Below are 16,151 nucleotides of genomic sequence, written 5' to 3'. Positions count from 1 at the left end.
TTCACAGCCTCAGTTAGACTCAAAAAAAATATCCAAATATTTTCATACCATTTCAGCCCAGACCTAGATGTTAATGGACTTAATTGGATTTTAGAAATGGAATCTTAATTTATCTGGAGGCCTCTGTATTATAAAACTGTAAACTGGGATCATCTGTATGATTACACAGTATTTATCATTATATTATTACATTATCATTTATTAATGGATTCTGAACACTGAATAATTAACAGTAAATTAATTCACAGAAAGGATACAGTACAGAGCTAAAAATCACACAGTCAAAGGAAATTCAAGCTTTATCACGTGGGGCGCCGCTTGTGTCCATTTAGGTCTGTGCTCTGGGGTCCCGTCTGCCCCCTGAATGGCCGGTGCGGTGTAGTGTTGCGTGTGCACACGCGTGTGAGTGCGAGCCGCGTGGGACGGCTGCGTGAGCAGCTCTCGGCACCAGGTGCTCAGACCCAATGATGAGATGCTAATTTACTCAACAGCAGCACATCAATCAGCAACGGCGGGGAAGTCGGGGAGCCGCGGGGCGGGACGGAGGTATGACCATGGGCAGGCTGCGCGCACCGCATGTCTGAGGGCCCGGTCTGCAGACGGGGGTGGGGGGGCGGGGGCTAGAACGGCGTGGAGACGAGCTACAGACCACGGCCCTTGGAGCCGCTTAGCCCCGTGATGAAGAGCGACTGCAGGCAGTGTTGGGTTTAAAGATGGCCGACCGAAACGCCGCTGTCTGGTCATGAGAGGCCCAGTGAATCTTAATTCAAGCGGCTGCTCTGGGCCCCGGTCGCATCAGCCAAATTAATCGCTCATTTCGCAGCTACTTTTGACAATGCGACTGAAGAGGTATTGATTTATTCCCTCAATTAAATAAAGCTTTGTTCTCCTCCCTTCCCCCCCCCAACTCAGGAAATACCCAGAGACCCACCCCAGCACAATACCCATTCTGCCTGAATCAGACACATTATCAGCTGCAGCAGAAAATTAAGTCATTCAGCAATGATAAAATAACTCCTTACTGGTGACGCAGAGCAACAGAGTGCTGTGTGAATTCAGAGCAGCGCTGTAGCGTTCCCTACGTTTGTGTCATTCATTCATTCATTCATTCATTCATTCAACAAACACCTCCAATGCTTCTAAAAACCTGCATTTCCCCAACATGACAACAGCGCACACAGCCAAATCAGGGCTGAACGTGAAAATGAACCTCATTTTTGGATGATGGAATACAATGGCTTGTTTAATATTTCATGTTACAGAAACAACCTGGAGTAATTTTCTCTGTTTTGAAGGGACAAGTGTCTGGCGTGCGGATACATTGCAGCGCAGCGTCTGGCGTGGGTGACCAATCCAAGCTAAGCAGCAGTAACCAGAGAGAAGCAGCCTGTGAATTACTGCGCTCCTGCAACAGGTACGGGAAGAGGTGCATGAGCCAGAAAGGGCCACGCAAACAGCTAACCTGAACTAACCTGGGGAAGAGACAGAAGGACTTTCGGCCACATGCAGGCTCATGGCCAGGGCTGGACTGGGATGGGGGGGGGGGGCGCATGATAAAAAATTAATAATAATAATAATAAAATTATCCCTTTATTGGGTCCTCACACTGACATGTTCATACTGCAGATAGAGAAGTACAATATAACAGTATTGTCCCAGCTGTCGGCTGATAACCATGGCCAAATCTCCAAATCCTTACCTCTGTCCTTCCCCCCGCCCACCCTGACCATTATCGCACCCTCATACATTAACTGGGAAGGTGAGGGCGCAGGAGCCAAGGAAAAAAAAAGAAAAAATATAAATAGAGATCTATAAAATATTAACAAATAAACAAATCAGCAATGACCTAAAAACTAAGAAATACAGGAATGAAAGAAAGAATGAATGAATGAATGAGTGAGGTCAGGGTCACGATAAACTTCTCTGGCCCAAACATTAAACTCCAAACAATTCACAGGTCACCATTCCTACGGCAGAGTCTGCCTTAAATAACACTAACAGCCCTTCAGTTAAGACTTAGTGACATACAGCTTCAGACCAGCACCAGCATAGTGACTGGGGAGCAGCTGAAGTTTGGGAGGGGCCCCACACGGGCAGGAGGCCCCCACCAGGACAAACCTTGTGGAGCCTGACGGGCGGCAGTGGGGGGGGATATTCACGCCTTTTGATCAAGGCAGTGAATTAAAGGCAGAGTATTAAAAAACTTTCATTAGTGGTATGGGGCACCACATTCTGGTCTCCATGGAGATACGAGTACAGTATGTAGCGAGAAGAATGTTCCATCGCTGTCCCCTCTTCCTCATTGTTACCAAAATGACAATCCTTGCAGTAAAATGGAATCGCTCCGCGTTGCCTTCTGCTGCGCTGACTTTAGCTCTCCGCTCGTCGGTGCTGGAATTACGGTCTCGCATGCCGCCTGGGGCTCACAGATTTAGCAGTGACCCAGGGCATGGCCTCCCCCGGCTGACAAATTTTATCACCACATTTTCCCAACTCCCCCCAGAGCCCCCACCCCCTATCTCATCTCCTCCTTAACTAGAAAATGAGACGTCTGTGTCGTGCCATCTTTTAAGATTCATAGAAAATGAGAGGAAGAATGTTACATTATATGTGCCCCCCCCCCTCCCCACCTGCACCCCCGCTCTGTGCTCCCCTTCCCAGTCTCATGATTATTCCGACAAAGCTGAAAGTGGAGGATTATGGGAGGGGTGCCCATAATTCCCACCACGATCTTGACAATATGGCTGAAGTTGGAGAACACACTCTGTTGACAGCAGAAGGAAGAAACAGAAGCCATGAGATTTAATGAGAAGGGGATCTGCTATTATGATACGCCAGATTCACACACGCGGGGTCACCAGAAAATCCCACAGCAGATCTTACTCTTAAAGAGGATGCTGGGAATACCTAACAAACGATTTAATTTGTTCAGTTACTAAAGGATTGTGTCTCTGAAAACAGTCACAAATGACTGCTGTTATTGCTGCAATCTCTGCCTGTCCAAATAAAAATTCTTGGCTCAACTGTGAACAATCTGTGATGTGTATCACAATCAAATTATAATATGTGACAGTTCTGCATGCTGCATAACTAAATTAGGCTGCAGAACAATAGTCATTAACATTTCTGGACAGCTGTCAAAGCCACAGCAGTGGCCATGAAAACACAAAATCGACGCACTGAGGAATGCAATTTGGCATCAGCATCCACAAGAATATAAAGTACAGGGTTTTATTATTATTATCATTATAATTATTAATAATAATACTAAATTATTATTATTATTATAATAAATCACACCACCAGAATACAAAAATAACTACTGGCTTCAGTTATTCAGCAAAAAACTATAATTTATAACTAAATATTTTTTTTTACCAACTTTTACTATATATATTCATATATATTAATTATCTAGCTAATAAAACAGTTTCTGAAAATGCAGTAGATATGTGTAGAGTGCCTAAAAAGACAGTGTAATTTTTCATGCATTTATGATGTTATTTGGCTCAGCAAACGTCTCCACCCCAGATGGAGCAGGACCTGGACATCACTGTCCTGACTGATCTCGTAAAAAGACATTTCTCACTATTTTTTTTTTTTTTTAAAGCCCCCTGCATTCCTGCACATTACCTATTACCACCACAGCCCACTGCCACCAGTCACATCAGGGGTTTAGGTGCAGCACTTGGTCCTAACCCGATTCCCAGCTCAGCCCTGCATCCAAGTTGCTGTCCATTTGAACTCAAAGAGCCCTTTTCAAGGGTACAACAGAAGTGCCTGTTCAGTGATTAATGGACATCTGTTGGTCACAAAGCAGTACTCGCCAGTGAATGAGTCTCATTCGGGAGCCTTTAAAAGTCCAGAACATTAGCACATAAGAAATTATTATGTGCATAAAAAATGGGGCCACTGGAGATTTTAAATCTGTTTTTTAGTGCTTTTGCCCGAGCTGAGAGCAACAAGCTCAGCGCTATTTCGTCACAACTCAAATGTAAAGTGACATGCCGCCTCCACAGCTGAACGTCCCCTTGATGAGGACAGTGACCCTCCGCTGCCCCCCGCCCGCTGGGGCACCACACGCCAGGCCCTGCACACAGGGCTAATAAAATCCAGGACTAATCAGGGGGGATTATAATACCCCACACCAGTGCATTTCTGCTCCATGTCAGTATATAGGAGTCAAACTGTCACACCATAAACAGATATTATAATATAATAAATCTTTTTATAATTTCTTTTAATAAATTAAAAAATAATTTTAAAAGAATATAAAAAAGAAAAGGAAGAAAAAACGTGAAACAATTTTCTGTCGAAATGAAAACAAAAACCGTAAAATAGAATCACTTGTTTTATACAAAACACAGAATGTTTTTGTCAGTGTGTATTTCCACATGCCTGCATCTCCAAAGCACAGATGGGTAATGATGTAACTTAATTTTGATCAAATATGTTCCAGAGGCCTCGGAAAACCCTAATGCGAAAAAGAGAGCAAAATCTAATCGAGAGGAATAAAAACAGGCAGGGAACACAAAGGCAGTGTGCAATCGGGGGGCACCGAGCTGGAGGCTGCGCGCACATCATGGCCGAGCCTGGTGTCTTCAAAGATTTTCAGAGCGAACCGTAAAAAACTCCATTAACTCCTGACAAAGAATGCAAATTAATCACAACATGGGGTGAAATGGAATTAAAGACCCTTTTCTAATCAATGACAAGACAGGATGAAACTCCCCCTCAGCCACCCCTCTGTCACTGTGCCCCCCCCATCCATCCAAGCCTCAATACTGGCTATTCTAAATCAGCCCCCCAAATGGAAGGAGTGAATGCCCAGGCTCCCGGCAGGGCCAGGACGGGCATCCCGGACGCTCCGCGCCTCCCGTCTCGCTTCCCGCCGCAAAAAATTCGTCCCATTAAGAAAGAAAAAAAAACAAATGTGGCACTCATGCAAATCTCGGGCGCATCCAATTTGTTAGAGGCGCTCGATGGCCCGGCGGACGAGCTGAGCTCGGCGCAGACAGATGCACAGGGCTGCGGAAATGACAGCTCCGGCCCGCGGAAGGCTGCTCGCTGCACCGGGCCCGGTAAAGCCCGCAGGTGAACTGTCTGCAGCACCATATGGAGCAGGGAAAATTAACAGCGAGATGAGAACGGCTGTGACGATGGGGAGCCTCTCTCTGCTCGCTCCCCTTCCCCTGTCGCTGCTCTAAATGAAATTCAAAAAAAAAAAAGAAGTGTGCAAAGAGTGAGGAGGGGGGAGGAAGAAGTCATAAATTAATGGGGTGTGAAAACATTCAACATTTTAACACAACACCGGCGGCACTATTTGCACAGAAAAAAAAGTTTTTTTCCCTTCCCTTTACACTTCAGGTCATTTTGAGGTAATTTATTAATCATAGTCAGTCTTAAGTATACGGGAAGACAAAGGATTTTCTAGATGCGGGTTTTATAAATATACTTTCATGGCGCACCCCCTGCCAACAGTGCCGCAGGAAACAGCTGATGCTTCCCGACTGTGACTGTGCTGCATCTTGGTGCGTTTATATTGGCGGAGAGGCGGGGCCTGCTGTGTCTCCGCCCCCACCGTTTGGGCTTTTACCAAACACGGCCTCCTGGATTGTACATAACAGGTGCGATTTATTCTAACATTGTTACCTCACACTACAACCAGGGGGACTAAATAAATAAAAATCAGTAGCTGTGTATTTTCCTAGCTGCCACTGCCCCCCCAACCACTCACATACTGGAGGGCCACTAAATGCCCAAACAATGTTTACAAAAGGGGGTTAAGAGGGTACAAGTCCTATTAGTTACCGGTCATGCCAGTCTTACCGGATTTAAGCAAACCATCAACCACAATGCCGTAATTGCTCAGACATTTGTTTCAGCCGATCTCCTAAACTAGCATGAAAGGAAGGTCAGTTTTGTTTACAGGGATTTGAGCTTATTATTTTCTAACATAGGCAATTCTAAAGTGCCGCCTTGTAGCCATTTAAGCAGCCAACAGAAAAAAAGAAAAGCAGGACAATGATGCCATTCTGTGCGGAGTAAACCGTCATGGCAGGTCACAGAGACACAACAAGCAATAAGAACCTGGACAGGCCTTTCCACTCACAATCCCTCTCTCCTCTGGTCACCATGGCTGAGCGCGCGATTTGGAGCAGGACGGGAGAGGATGGGGGTCGGGGGTCGGGGGGATCCCCCTTCCCCCTTGAGCGTGAACACCCGGACATCCTCGCGGTCAGCAGAGGGAGGAGGGAGCTGCTGGCCTCACCGGCCAATTATTATTCAATAACTGTGTTTGTGTCAGCAGAGCCACGTAATCCAAGTGTGCATACATTAGTTTATGTAATAACACAATGAGTATTAGCATGATAATGGCTGGTGTTAATAGATGCTGAGGGAAAAGAGCGACAGCACTTTGAAATGAGAACGCCGCGGGCCGCGGGCTCGCAGACACACAAAGCATTAGGGAATATCCACAGAGGCCTCCACGCCATGACAGCACACTTAAATAACAGGGGTGAAAGGCAGCTCAGGGGGGGTGTGTCCCCAGCCACCTATAGACTGGCATCACGCTATTACCCCTCCCTATTGGACTGCAGCCCTGCAGGACAACGTTATTAATTGTATGCAAAACATTCACTGTTGGGGTAGGTGCATGAAGTGGGGGGGGGGGGGGGGTCATCCTTTCAGAGAGGACTGCAAAAAAAAAAAAAAAAAAACACACCCCACGTTTTTCGCCAAACACAGATGCCACCCCAAAGAACCATATTCTCAAAGCTGAAGAAATATATACTTCACATATATTTTGAATATCAGCTTCAGCCACTTATACTGTACAGATGGGATCGATTAGTAAGCAAAAGCTGCTTCTGTCCAACCTGCTATCAGGAGGACGACATTAAAACATGAACCCAACACTCTTTAACAGGCCAGTACTAAACAGGTTGGGGGATGTGTGAACGTTATTCAGTGGTCTTTAGACTTTAGAGGAACGATCACAAATACAATAATAAAAAACACAATAACAATGAATAGCAATAGCAATAATAATCCAAAGCAGGAATTTTAAAATAAAATCCTAAATCTGACAGCTGTTAGTGTGCAAGACAAATCACAAGAGCAACGATTCCCACGTGGCATTAAAAGACGGTGCTTGGTCTTCCCCGGCCTTCACAACCACAGGACAGATAACGGCCACAACTCACCCACCACGCCGTTTTGGCTAGATCAGCACTTACCTGTGGGTAAGGGAAAGCGCCCAGAGCGAGCTGTGGGGGGGTGGGGGGAAGAGAGAGAGAGCGGTAAGAACACAAGCAAGTATTTAAATGTTCAATGAACGGCATGCGGCACCTTATTGCCCTCGCCAGGTGTCCCCGGGATAAGACTCCCTCTAAAGCTACACATTCCGCAGCTGGGACGGCATATGAGGCGGAGGTCGCTGAAGATGCTGGCTGTGCAAACACTCGCTCTTCTCCCGTTTTAATAATGCATAAATATTAACGATGGTGCACATCCCAGCAGCCGCTGCAGGGCCTTGTCACGGCGCCTCTACCCAGTCATGTCGACAAACTCCATCACCGGAGCCCAGGCAAAGATGCCGGCCATCTACAGGAAGAGCGGTAGTGTGCATGGGCAAACATGGATGACTAAAGGCTTCTGATGGCCTGGCCTCTCCTTACCGTTGGCCTGAGAAACTGAAGACAGATGAAGCCTGTGCCCCCCCCCCACCCCTCCCCCAACCGCATGCGGCTGTCAGTGTGGGAGGACAGCATCGTGGGCCCCCCCCCCCCGACCAGCATGCTACTCTGATATTCATATGTGAATTAAGCTCAGTTGCTGTTTCTATGGCTATTCCTCTGAGCCCAACTGAAGGAACAGCCCCCCAGGGGAAAAAGGGGCTGATGCCCCCACCCCACCCCCAGTAGCCTTGGGCTGTACCCCACTGTTAACCACGTTTGCCATTTAATGAAGGCCCTTGTGGGCCTCTTCCTTTTGGACATTTCTGAGGACGATCTCCACACAGGGGCCGCCGTTGGGGACGCGGAGTCAAACCGCAGCTGAGCTGAATGAACGTTCTCAGATGAGGTCAGGGACTTCCTGAGCCTGTGGAAGCAGGTCGTGTGGCACTGGGAGCTCCCAGGATCTGAGAACAAGTTTGAGTGAGAAGAGGCCGACTACCCCCCCCATTCACGACCTGTTGCTTTTCGTTTGCGTTGAGAGGGAAACCGGAATCCAGCACATACTGTATGTTTAACCAAAGCGTTTTGAACCCAAACATGGAGAGAAATTGGAGAAGTTCCACTGGGAGCAGATAAGTTCAGAGGTCACACAGGGGCTGTGCTTGGCCTGGGTACCACTTCCAGGCCCAATAGCGGGACATGGAATGGGGGGGGGGGGCAGTACCCCCTCCCGCTGAGCGCAATCTGCTGGACCATTGAGGTGGGGGGGGGGTGCGCTGCTGGGCAGATGGGGCGGAGTACGAGGGAAGCATGATGGTTCAATCTGCTGATGAGAGGAGCGGCAGCTGAGGCTGGATTAGCTTTGACAGAACCGGCGCGGCTCCCCACCGGACAGCACCGCCCTCAAAGGCTCCCAGCCATTAGTTAATCACCTATAAGAGCCAAGAAGCTTGGGGATTAGGGGCTGCAGCGGAACCGGACAGGAGCGGCCGTCCCAGATAAAAGGCCAACGGCAAACTGACACCGAGACGTGGCGATTCAGCCAAAGTGCACGGGGACGCTTTCATCTTCGAAAAATGTCACTTGGCAGTAATTCCTCATCAAAAAGCCTGGCCGGGGTGAGCAGGTGAGCCGCTACCTGCAGATTAATCCGAATCAGGAGGAGTGAAGGCTGGACCTCATCATATTAACCCCAATGAGACTTACGGTGCTGGGATTCACTCTTATTAAAATGTCTTGATCCCGGCTTGTGAAGTCAATCTTTATTAAGTGAAGGCGTCTTGAAACAATGAAGCCCGAAAACACTGGCTACGACCCCCCCCCCAACCCTACTAGCTCTGCGACCACTCTGATATGCATCGCCGTCGATAGCTCCGGTGGAGCGAGGCACAGAACAATTTGTCAGGGCGGCAGAAAGTCCTTAACGGTAACGGATTGAGAATCGATAATGTTAATCAGAACAAGCTCGGCGCATCGGAATGCAAAATTAAGACGTTACTTTAAGACGTAACCCTGTCTGAGGTCCCCCCCCCCCCCCCCAAAGTGTGTCCGTGCTGGGGAGTGCGTGCGTCTAGGTGGTGGCGGAGAGGCCGAGGGGGCTGTGCTCTAATTACTGGGAGTTCTGGTGGCTGCCTGATTGATGGGCCCCCGCCACACCTCCTCCCAGCCTCGGCTTCTCCTCCCAGCAGCCTCCGGATGCCATGACGGCCCGGCCCCTGCTTGGTTCCCCGAGCGGCCGTCCTTCGCGCAGCTCCCTTGAAGACCCCTTTCCCACAACCCTTCCCTCTATTCAAAGTCTCCACGCCCGCTGCATGCCCTCGCTGCCTTCCCAGGCGGTCCGGCCTTCGCCGACAGCTCCGCTGATCTCCGAGCCGCACCATGAGCTGTGCTATCACCGCGATCGAGGTAATTAAACCTGCAGACTGCTTACCTCCATGAACGAGATGCCGAGGCTCCACACATCCGAGTGAATGCCATACTGCTCGCCCGATATCCTCTCAGGCTGCAGAACAGACAAACGGAGGGGAAACGGCCATGACGGCCACTGCAGTGTCACTGGAGAAGCTCAGCGGTTATTCAAACACAGGCTCCGCAGAACATAGAGATGTGAATTGAGTCTGGGTCTCCGGGGGTGTGAGACAAGATCAGAATAGAAAGTTGAGTTCTCTGTACTAGGTTGGGGGGGGGGGGGGGGGGGACTGCCACAGGGAGGAGTGAGGACCCAGCCAGGGTCAGCGGAGAGTGTTTGCAGGCCAATCAGCTTCCTGCGTCATCTGTACGGCACACGCAACAGGTGGATGGCCCTCATGTTTACAAGTGCATTGAATTCTATGGGAGTGATGATTATTTACAGGCACTGAGAAGCAGGTAGTGTAACATTTGAGCAAAGGAGAGAGCAGATTATTTCATTTTCATGTTCAAAGGCAGCTGGCAGGCTATGACGGGCCGAGAGACTTGCAGCGCTTAGATGATCTCCACCTCCGCACTGAAGCGAAAGGCCGCAAAGCCGCGGTCCTGCACAGAAGCAGCAGGAGTGTGCATCACACTTACCGCCATGTACACGTTGGTCCCCACGTAGGTTTTAGCGATGGAGTTCACCAACTGCAGAAAAAGACAAATGGGCATCACTCTTTTGGCTTTATTACGGTGAAGATGCCCACAGATCGAATTAATACAACTGAGCCTTTTATGGGGGCAGCATGGTGAATAGTGCTGTCACCTCACATCTCTGGGACCAGGGTTCGAGTCTCCGCCATGGTTCCATGTGTGTGCGGTCTACATGTTCTCCCCGTGTCATCGGGGGGGGTTTCTTCCGGGTTTCCGGTTTCCCTTCCAAAAACATGCTGAGGCTAATTGGAGTTCTCAAATAGCCTGTAGGTGTGCATGTGTGAGTGAATGGTGTGTGAGTGAATGGTGTGTGAGTGTGCCCTGCGATGGGTTGGCACCCCATCCTGGGTTGTTCCCTGCCTTGCACCCACAGCCCTCCGGTTTCAGAATATGGATAAGACTTTTATTTCCATGGAAATCTAGGTTCACGGTTCAAGGAAGCGATGACACAGTATTTAGACAATGGTTGTTTTTTCCTTCCTGCCTCCCCATTGGCTTAAATGGGACACTTTTGGAAGCATACCTGTCGCATGTAGCTGATTCCAGTTATGAAATCAGAGCATGAGATGCCATGCAGCACATATAAAATGTAAGACACCAAAATCCGCAAATCATGCAGGGAGCTGACTGGCGGCTGGGTCATCTGCTCAGATTCCAGCAAAGCATCCAGACTGTGAACCTGTCTCTTTAAAACAAAGTGCACCTCTGGAGCCTAACTGGAGAAAAGGTCACGGTTGCACTGGTGACCCCTCAAGATCAGGCTGGGGGCCGCGGGAAATGCCGGTCGTTCTGCGGTGCATTCCATTCAGGTATTGGCATTATTGCCGGCGCGATTAGGAGCGTGTGCTGCGGGGGCCGCCCCAGAGACAGGGCACAATGAAGGTGACGTACACAATGGCACGGGGCATTAATGATGGGGGCTGGATAATGAGCGTGCTCCCCAACCACCAAGAGAGCCCGGTCTGGCGGGGAGGGGGGGGGACTTTCTGGCTGACACTGACCTTCCTCTAGGCAGAGAGCTGAGCTAACAGCCATTCAAACCCGTATCTAGGGGGTCACCGTCTTTGGAGCTCTCAAAGGAGGGAGGGATGAAAATTAATTAAAATTGGTCTGAGTGGTGAATGGCGTAGCTTTGTTGCGCCCCCACCCTCCCCTGCGTTCATTGAGGCGGCAGGGCCTTCCCTGGTGCTATGCCCCCCGTCCCCCCTCCAATGGCCTTGGCTATTGTCTGTCAGCCAAGCTCTCGCCTTGTCATCAGAGACATATCAATGAAGTAGCTGCCTTGTTTTCCTGAGTAGTAATTACAACACCAGCAACCCGCCCCCCCCGCACGCCGAAACAATGCCGCCTCAGACAGGCACCATCCAGACGCCAAAGGAACCCGTCTCTCAGCTTGGGGGGGGGGGGGGGTTACCTTTGCACAGGCCGATATCCCTGCAGGTAGACGGAACGCACAGATGTAGGCGGGGTGACCTGCTGGCACACGCTCTCAGAACAGCATACCTGGGTGCTGACCCCGAAGTCACAGAGCTTCACCTGCCCCCGTGTGTTCACCAGCATGTTGGAGGGCTTCACATCTGGAGGTGCAGCGCAGGAACAGTCATGTCAGTATGGGGGGGGGTAGGGGGCACATGACCTGCCTGTTTGCCTTCAGGTGTTGTGCACTGAGTGGGAGGCAGGGCTATGGCATGCGTGCGTGCGTGTGTGTGTGTCTGAGTGAGTGTGTGTGAATGTGTGCGTGCATGTATGCGTGTGTGTGTGTACGGATGCGTGCGTGTGTGTATGCGTTTGTGTGTGTACGGATGCGTGCGTGTGTGTATGCGTTTGTGTGTGTACGGATGTGTGCGTGTGTGTATGCGTTTGTGTGTGTACGGATGCGTGCGTGTGTGTATGCGTTTGTGTGTGTACGGATGTGTGCGTGTGTGTATGCGTTTGTGTGTGTACGGATGTGTGCGTGTGTGTGTATATGTGTTTGTGTGTGTACGGATGTGTGCGTGTGTGTATGCGTTTGTGTGTGTACGGATGCGTGCATGTGTGTATGCGTTTGTGTGTGTACGGATGCGTGCGTGTGTGTATGCGTTTGTGTGTGTACGGATGCGTGCGTGTGTGTATGCGTTTGTGTGTGTACGGATGCGTGCGTGTGTGTATGCGTTTGTGTGTGTACGGATGCGTGCGTGTGTGTATGCGTTTGTGTGTGTACGGATGTGTGCGTGTGTGTGTATATGTGTTTGTGTGTGTACGGATGTGTGCGTGTGTGTGTATATGTGTTTGTGTGTGTACGGATGTGTGCGTGTGTGTGTATATGCGTGTGTGTGTGTACGGATGCGAGCGGGTTTACCAATCCTTATGGGGACATAATGTCCTCATAACGTGATAAATATCCGTTAACAGCCAATATCCGTTAACAGCCAAAATGACCTGCTGTCATTTTATAAAAATCGGTGAGTGCTATGAAAAAACTAAAAATGCAAAAACTCTTGTATTTTCTTAGGTTACTTATGGTTATGGTTAGGGCAGGGTAGGGGTTAAGGTTGTCATAGTTAGCGTTAGCATTTTTCCCATTGAAATGAATGAGCGGTCCCCATAAGGATATGTTTACCCTACGTATGCGTAGGTGAGTCCATGTGTGTGTCCATGTGTGTGCACGGATGCGTGCGTGTGTGTATGCTTTTGTGTGTGCACGGATGCGTGCGTATGTGTGTGTATGCAATTGTGTGTGTACGGATGCGTGTGTGTGTATGCTTTTGTGTATGCACGGATGCGTGCGTGTATGCGTTTGTGTGTGTACGGATGCATTCGTGTCTGTGTGAGTGCATGCGTGCGTGTATGCGTTTGTGTGTGTACGGATGCGCGCGTGTGTGTGTGTGTGTGTGACTGCATGCATGCGTGTATGCGTTTGTGTGTGTACGGATGCGCGTGTGTGTGTGTGTGACTGCATGCATGCGTGTATGCGTTTGTGTGTGTACGGATGCGTTCGTGTCTGTGTGTGAGTGCATGCGTGCATGTATGCGTTTGTGTGTGCACGGATGCGCGCGCGTGTGTGTGTGACTGCATGCATGCGTGTATGCGTTTGTGTGTGTACGGATGCATTCGTGTCTGTGTGTGAGTGCATGCGTGCGTGTATGCGTGTGTGTGTGTGTGAGTGCATGCGTGTGTGTATGCGTTTGTGTGTGTACGGATGCGTTCGTGTCTGTGTGTGAGTGCATGCGTGCATGTATGCGTGTGTGTGTGTCTGTGTGTGAGTGCATGCGTGCATGTATGCGTGTGTGTGTGTGTGAGTGCATGCGTGCATGTATGCGCGTGTGTGTGTGTGTGAGTGCATGCGTGTGTGTATGCGTTTGTGTGTGTACAGATGAGTTCGTGTCTGTGTGAGTGCATGCGTGCGTGCATGCGTGTGTGTATGCGTTTGTGTGTGTACAGATGAGTTCGTGTCTGTGTGAGTGCATGCGTGCGTGCATGCGTGTGTGTATGCGTTTGTGTGTGTACGGATGAGTTCGTGTCTGTGTGAGTGCTTGCGTGTGTGTATGCGTTTGTGTGTGTATGGATGCGTTCGTGTCTGTGTGTGAGTGCATGCGTGCATGTATGCGTGTCTACGCACACCGGAGCCATGGGCCACAGCACTAAGACCCTCCAAGCTCCTCGCATGGCCACCAACAGCGACAAGCTGCAGCCTGGACTCTCGCTCATGCACAGACGACCTGTACGTTCCGAGGGAGCGTCCTTGTCTCCAAGCAGGCTCCCCGCCATTCCACAGATTTATTCAGACCCACCAACCCGTACAGACAGACGGACCAATAATGGGTCAGATGATTAGTCTGTTTGCTTGGCAGACAATTAATAACTTAGGTGTGCCAGTGGTAGAACAGAAAATATATGGAAGGTGTTGAGGTTCCTGAGGAGGGCACTGCGTCACACGGTAATGTGCTGCACCACTGGTGCCAGCCCGTGTGGCTGAACATCTTGTGCCACTAGCCTTGCTTTCTGCACTCACCTCGGTGCAAAATCTTCAAGCTCCAAAGATACGTGAGACCTTTCACCACCTGGAAGCAACGGGGACATGTAGGGTCATACGAGGGGCGTCAACGTCGTTGGATAAAATAACTTTATGTGTGAAAAGATTTTTGAGGGAAAAAAATGCTGTCATAGTCACACTGTCAGACTCCACAATCCAAGTAAAATTTGGTCGAGGACTGGAGATCTGGATGCTGATGCTCAGTAACAGTCGAACAATGTGGGCAAGACCCAGACAGACCCCATGATACAACAGAGAAGCTCCACCAGTCAGGAGCAGAACAGGATTCATTTCAGACAAGCAGCCTTCGCCGTGACACGTGTCATGCCATTGCGTTTGTTTGTCGGCGCTATCAATGAGAGGAAGAAACTGAGTGAGAGGATCTTAATGAAACGCTCAACTTCGTTAGATTAATTTTAAAACGATTAAAAAGCAAGCCAACTTATTAAGATGTAATGCTGGACCAGGAGATCTGTCATACTTGCAAGAGATTGAAAACATGCCATGGGATGGCTGTGTGACGTCTTTCGAGGGAGAGAAGTATGCAAAAACAAATCTGCAAGCGTTCCTAGCGGCAGGAGACGTGCACTTAGCGAGGCCTGGAACCTGCGTGGGACCTCGGGGGTCCTGGGGGCTTTTAAGCAGATGATGGTTGGGGATCGTTGTCAGTGAGAGGGAAGGAATTGGGGGGGAAAGCTGGGATTGAGAGTTGCCATTATGGCCATCTCAGGTTGCTTACAGTGAGGGGGGGATCCTGTAAAACACAAGATTACGTGAACTGGAAAGCAAAAGGTCAAAAAACCGGGGGGAGTCATATCAACAGCTGAGTGAGCTGGACTGGGCTGGGCTGGGCTGAGTGAGTTGGGCTGGACTGGGCTGGACTCACTCCTCCACCTTCAAACACATGACTAGATGTGAAAGTAAGAGCAGCATCCATCACAGCAAAGGTCAGTGATGGCAGTGCAGCCGTCTCCATTCCAGCATACTTAGGGGGTCCTCACACAGAGTGAAACACACACGTCGTCACAAGAACATCAGCGGATTTCAGTAGGGAGACACCAGGATGCTGATACACCGGCATGCTGCGAGCCTCACATTATGGGATGCTCAGCGCTCCGACGACTGGATTGGCTAGGTAAACAGAGCATCACTGGAGTCTGTAGGCGTGTGAGTGGATGGCAAGTGTGACTGCACAAGGGTGGATGGCCCTAAGGCGGGATGGAGGACTGACTCACCGCCACAGCGATCCTGCCCAGAACGTGCTCTGAGATCCTCCGGTACACGTCCAGCGAGCCCCCTGCACACAGACACACATGGCAAGCGGAGACCATCACTTGTGGTTAACATCAAACTGAAATGAGACCTTTGGCTGTATAGGGAGTCTGGCAAGGGGCAGAGCTAACAGGAAAACATTTCAATCTAACATGTCTTGTAATGACATTAAGGATGAAGAATTCCTTTATATTACCCACTGTAAGAACAACAATCAGGCCCGCATTACCAAGGACGCATGATGAAGGATGAAATATAAAGCTGTAAGACTCTCGTGTTCCTCAGTTCAGAAATAAAACACCAAGCACGGCCATCGACCTGCTCTGGAAAACATCACTCCTTGCTAAAAGGGGACCTTCTGCCAATAATCACCACTGATTATTTCTTTTACAATGATGCAACAATTGCCAATTAAAATTTCTATCCATCCATCCACCCCTTTCCCGAAACTGCTTATCCTGTTCAGGGTCACAGGGGGTCTGGAACCTATCCCAGAGACTACGGGGGCAAGGCAGGGAAAAACACAGGATGGGGCTCCAACCCATCACAGGTCACACTCACACACCATTCGCTCACAC

At 49.6% G+C, this 16,151-nt stretch overlaps 1 protein-coding gene across 2 annotated transcripts in view; it reads right to left on the bottom strand.

The window, feature by feature from the left end:
* Positions 1-16,151, bottom strand: part of map2k5 (mitogen-activated protein kinase kinase 5) — a 76,368-nt gene that overhangs the window by 25,694 nt on the left and 34,523 nt on the right. For both annotated transcript variants that reach the window (XM_023815148.2, XM_072717992.1), the window contains exons 12-17: positions 15,537-15,598; positions 14,281-14,329; positions 11,793-11,866; positions 10,233-10,283; positions 9,613-9,684; positions 7,242-7,271 (exon numbers count right to left, since the gene is read on the bottom strand). In XM_023815148.2, the coding sequence (XP_023670916.1) occupies positions 7,242-7,271; positions 9,613-9,684; positions 10,233-10,283; positions 11,793-11,866; positions 14,281-14,329; positions 15,537-15,598 (338 nt within the window). The remainder of the gene's footprint in view (positions 1-7,241; positions 7,272-9,612; positions 9,685-10,232; positions 10,284-11,792; positions 11,867-14,280; positions 14,330-15,536; positions 15,599-16,151) is intronic.

This window comes from Paramormyrops kingsleyae, chromosome 11, assembly GCF_048594095.1.
Source record: "Paramormyrops kingsleyae isolate MSU_618 chromosome 11, PKINGS_0.4, whole genome shotgun sequence".
Classification (NCBI taxonomy): Eukaryota; Metazoa; Chordata; class Actinopteri; order Osteoglossiformes; family Mormyridae; genus Paramormyrops; species Paramormyrops kingsleyae.
The sequence above is the reverse complement of the archived record's forward strand: the minus strand, read 5'-3'. Positions and strand labels throughout refer to the sequence as shown.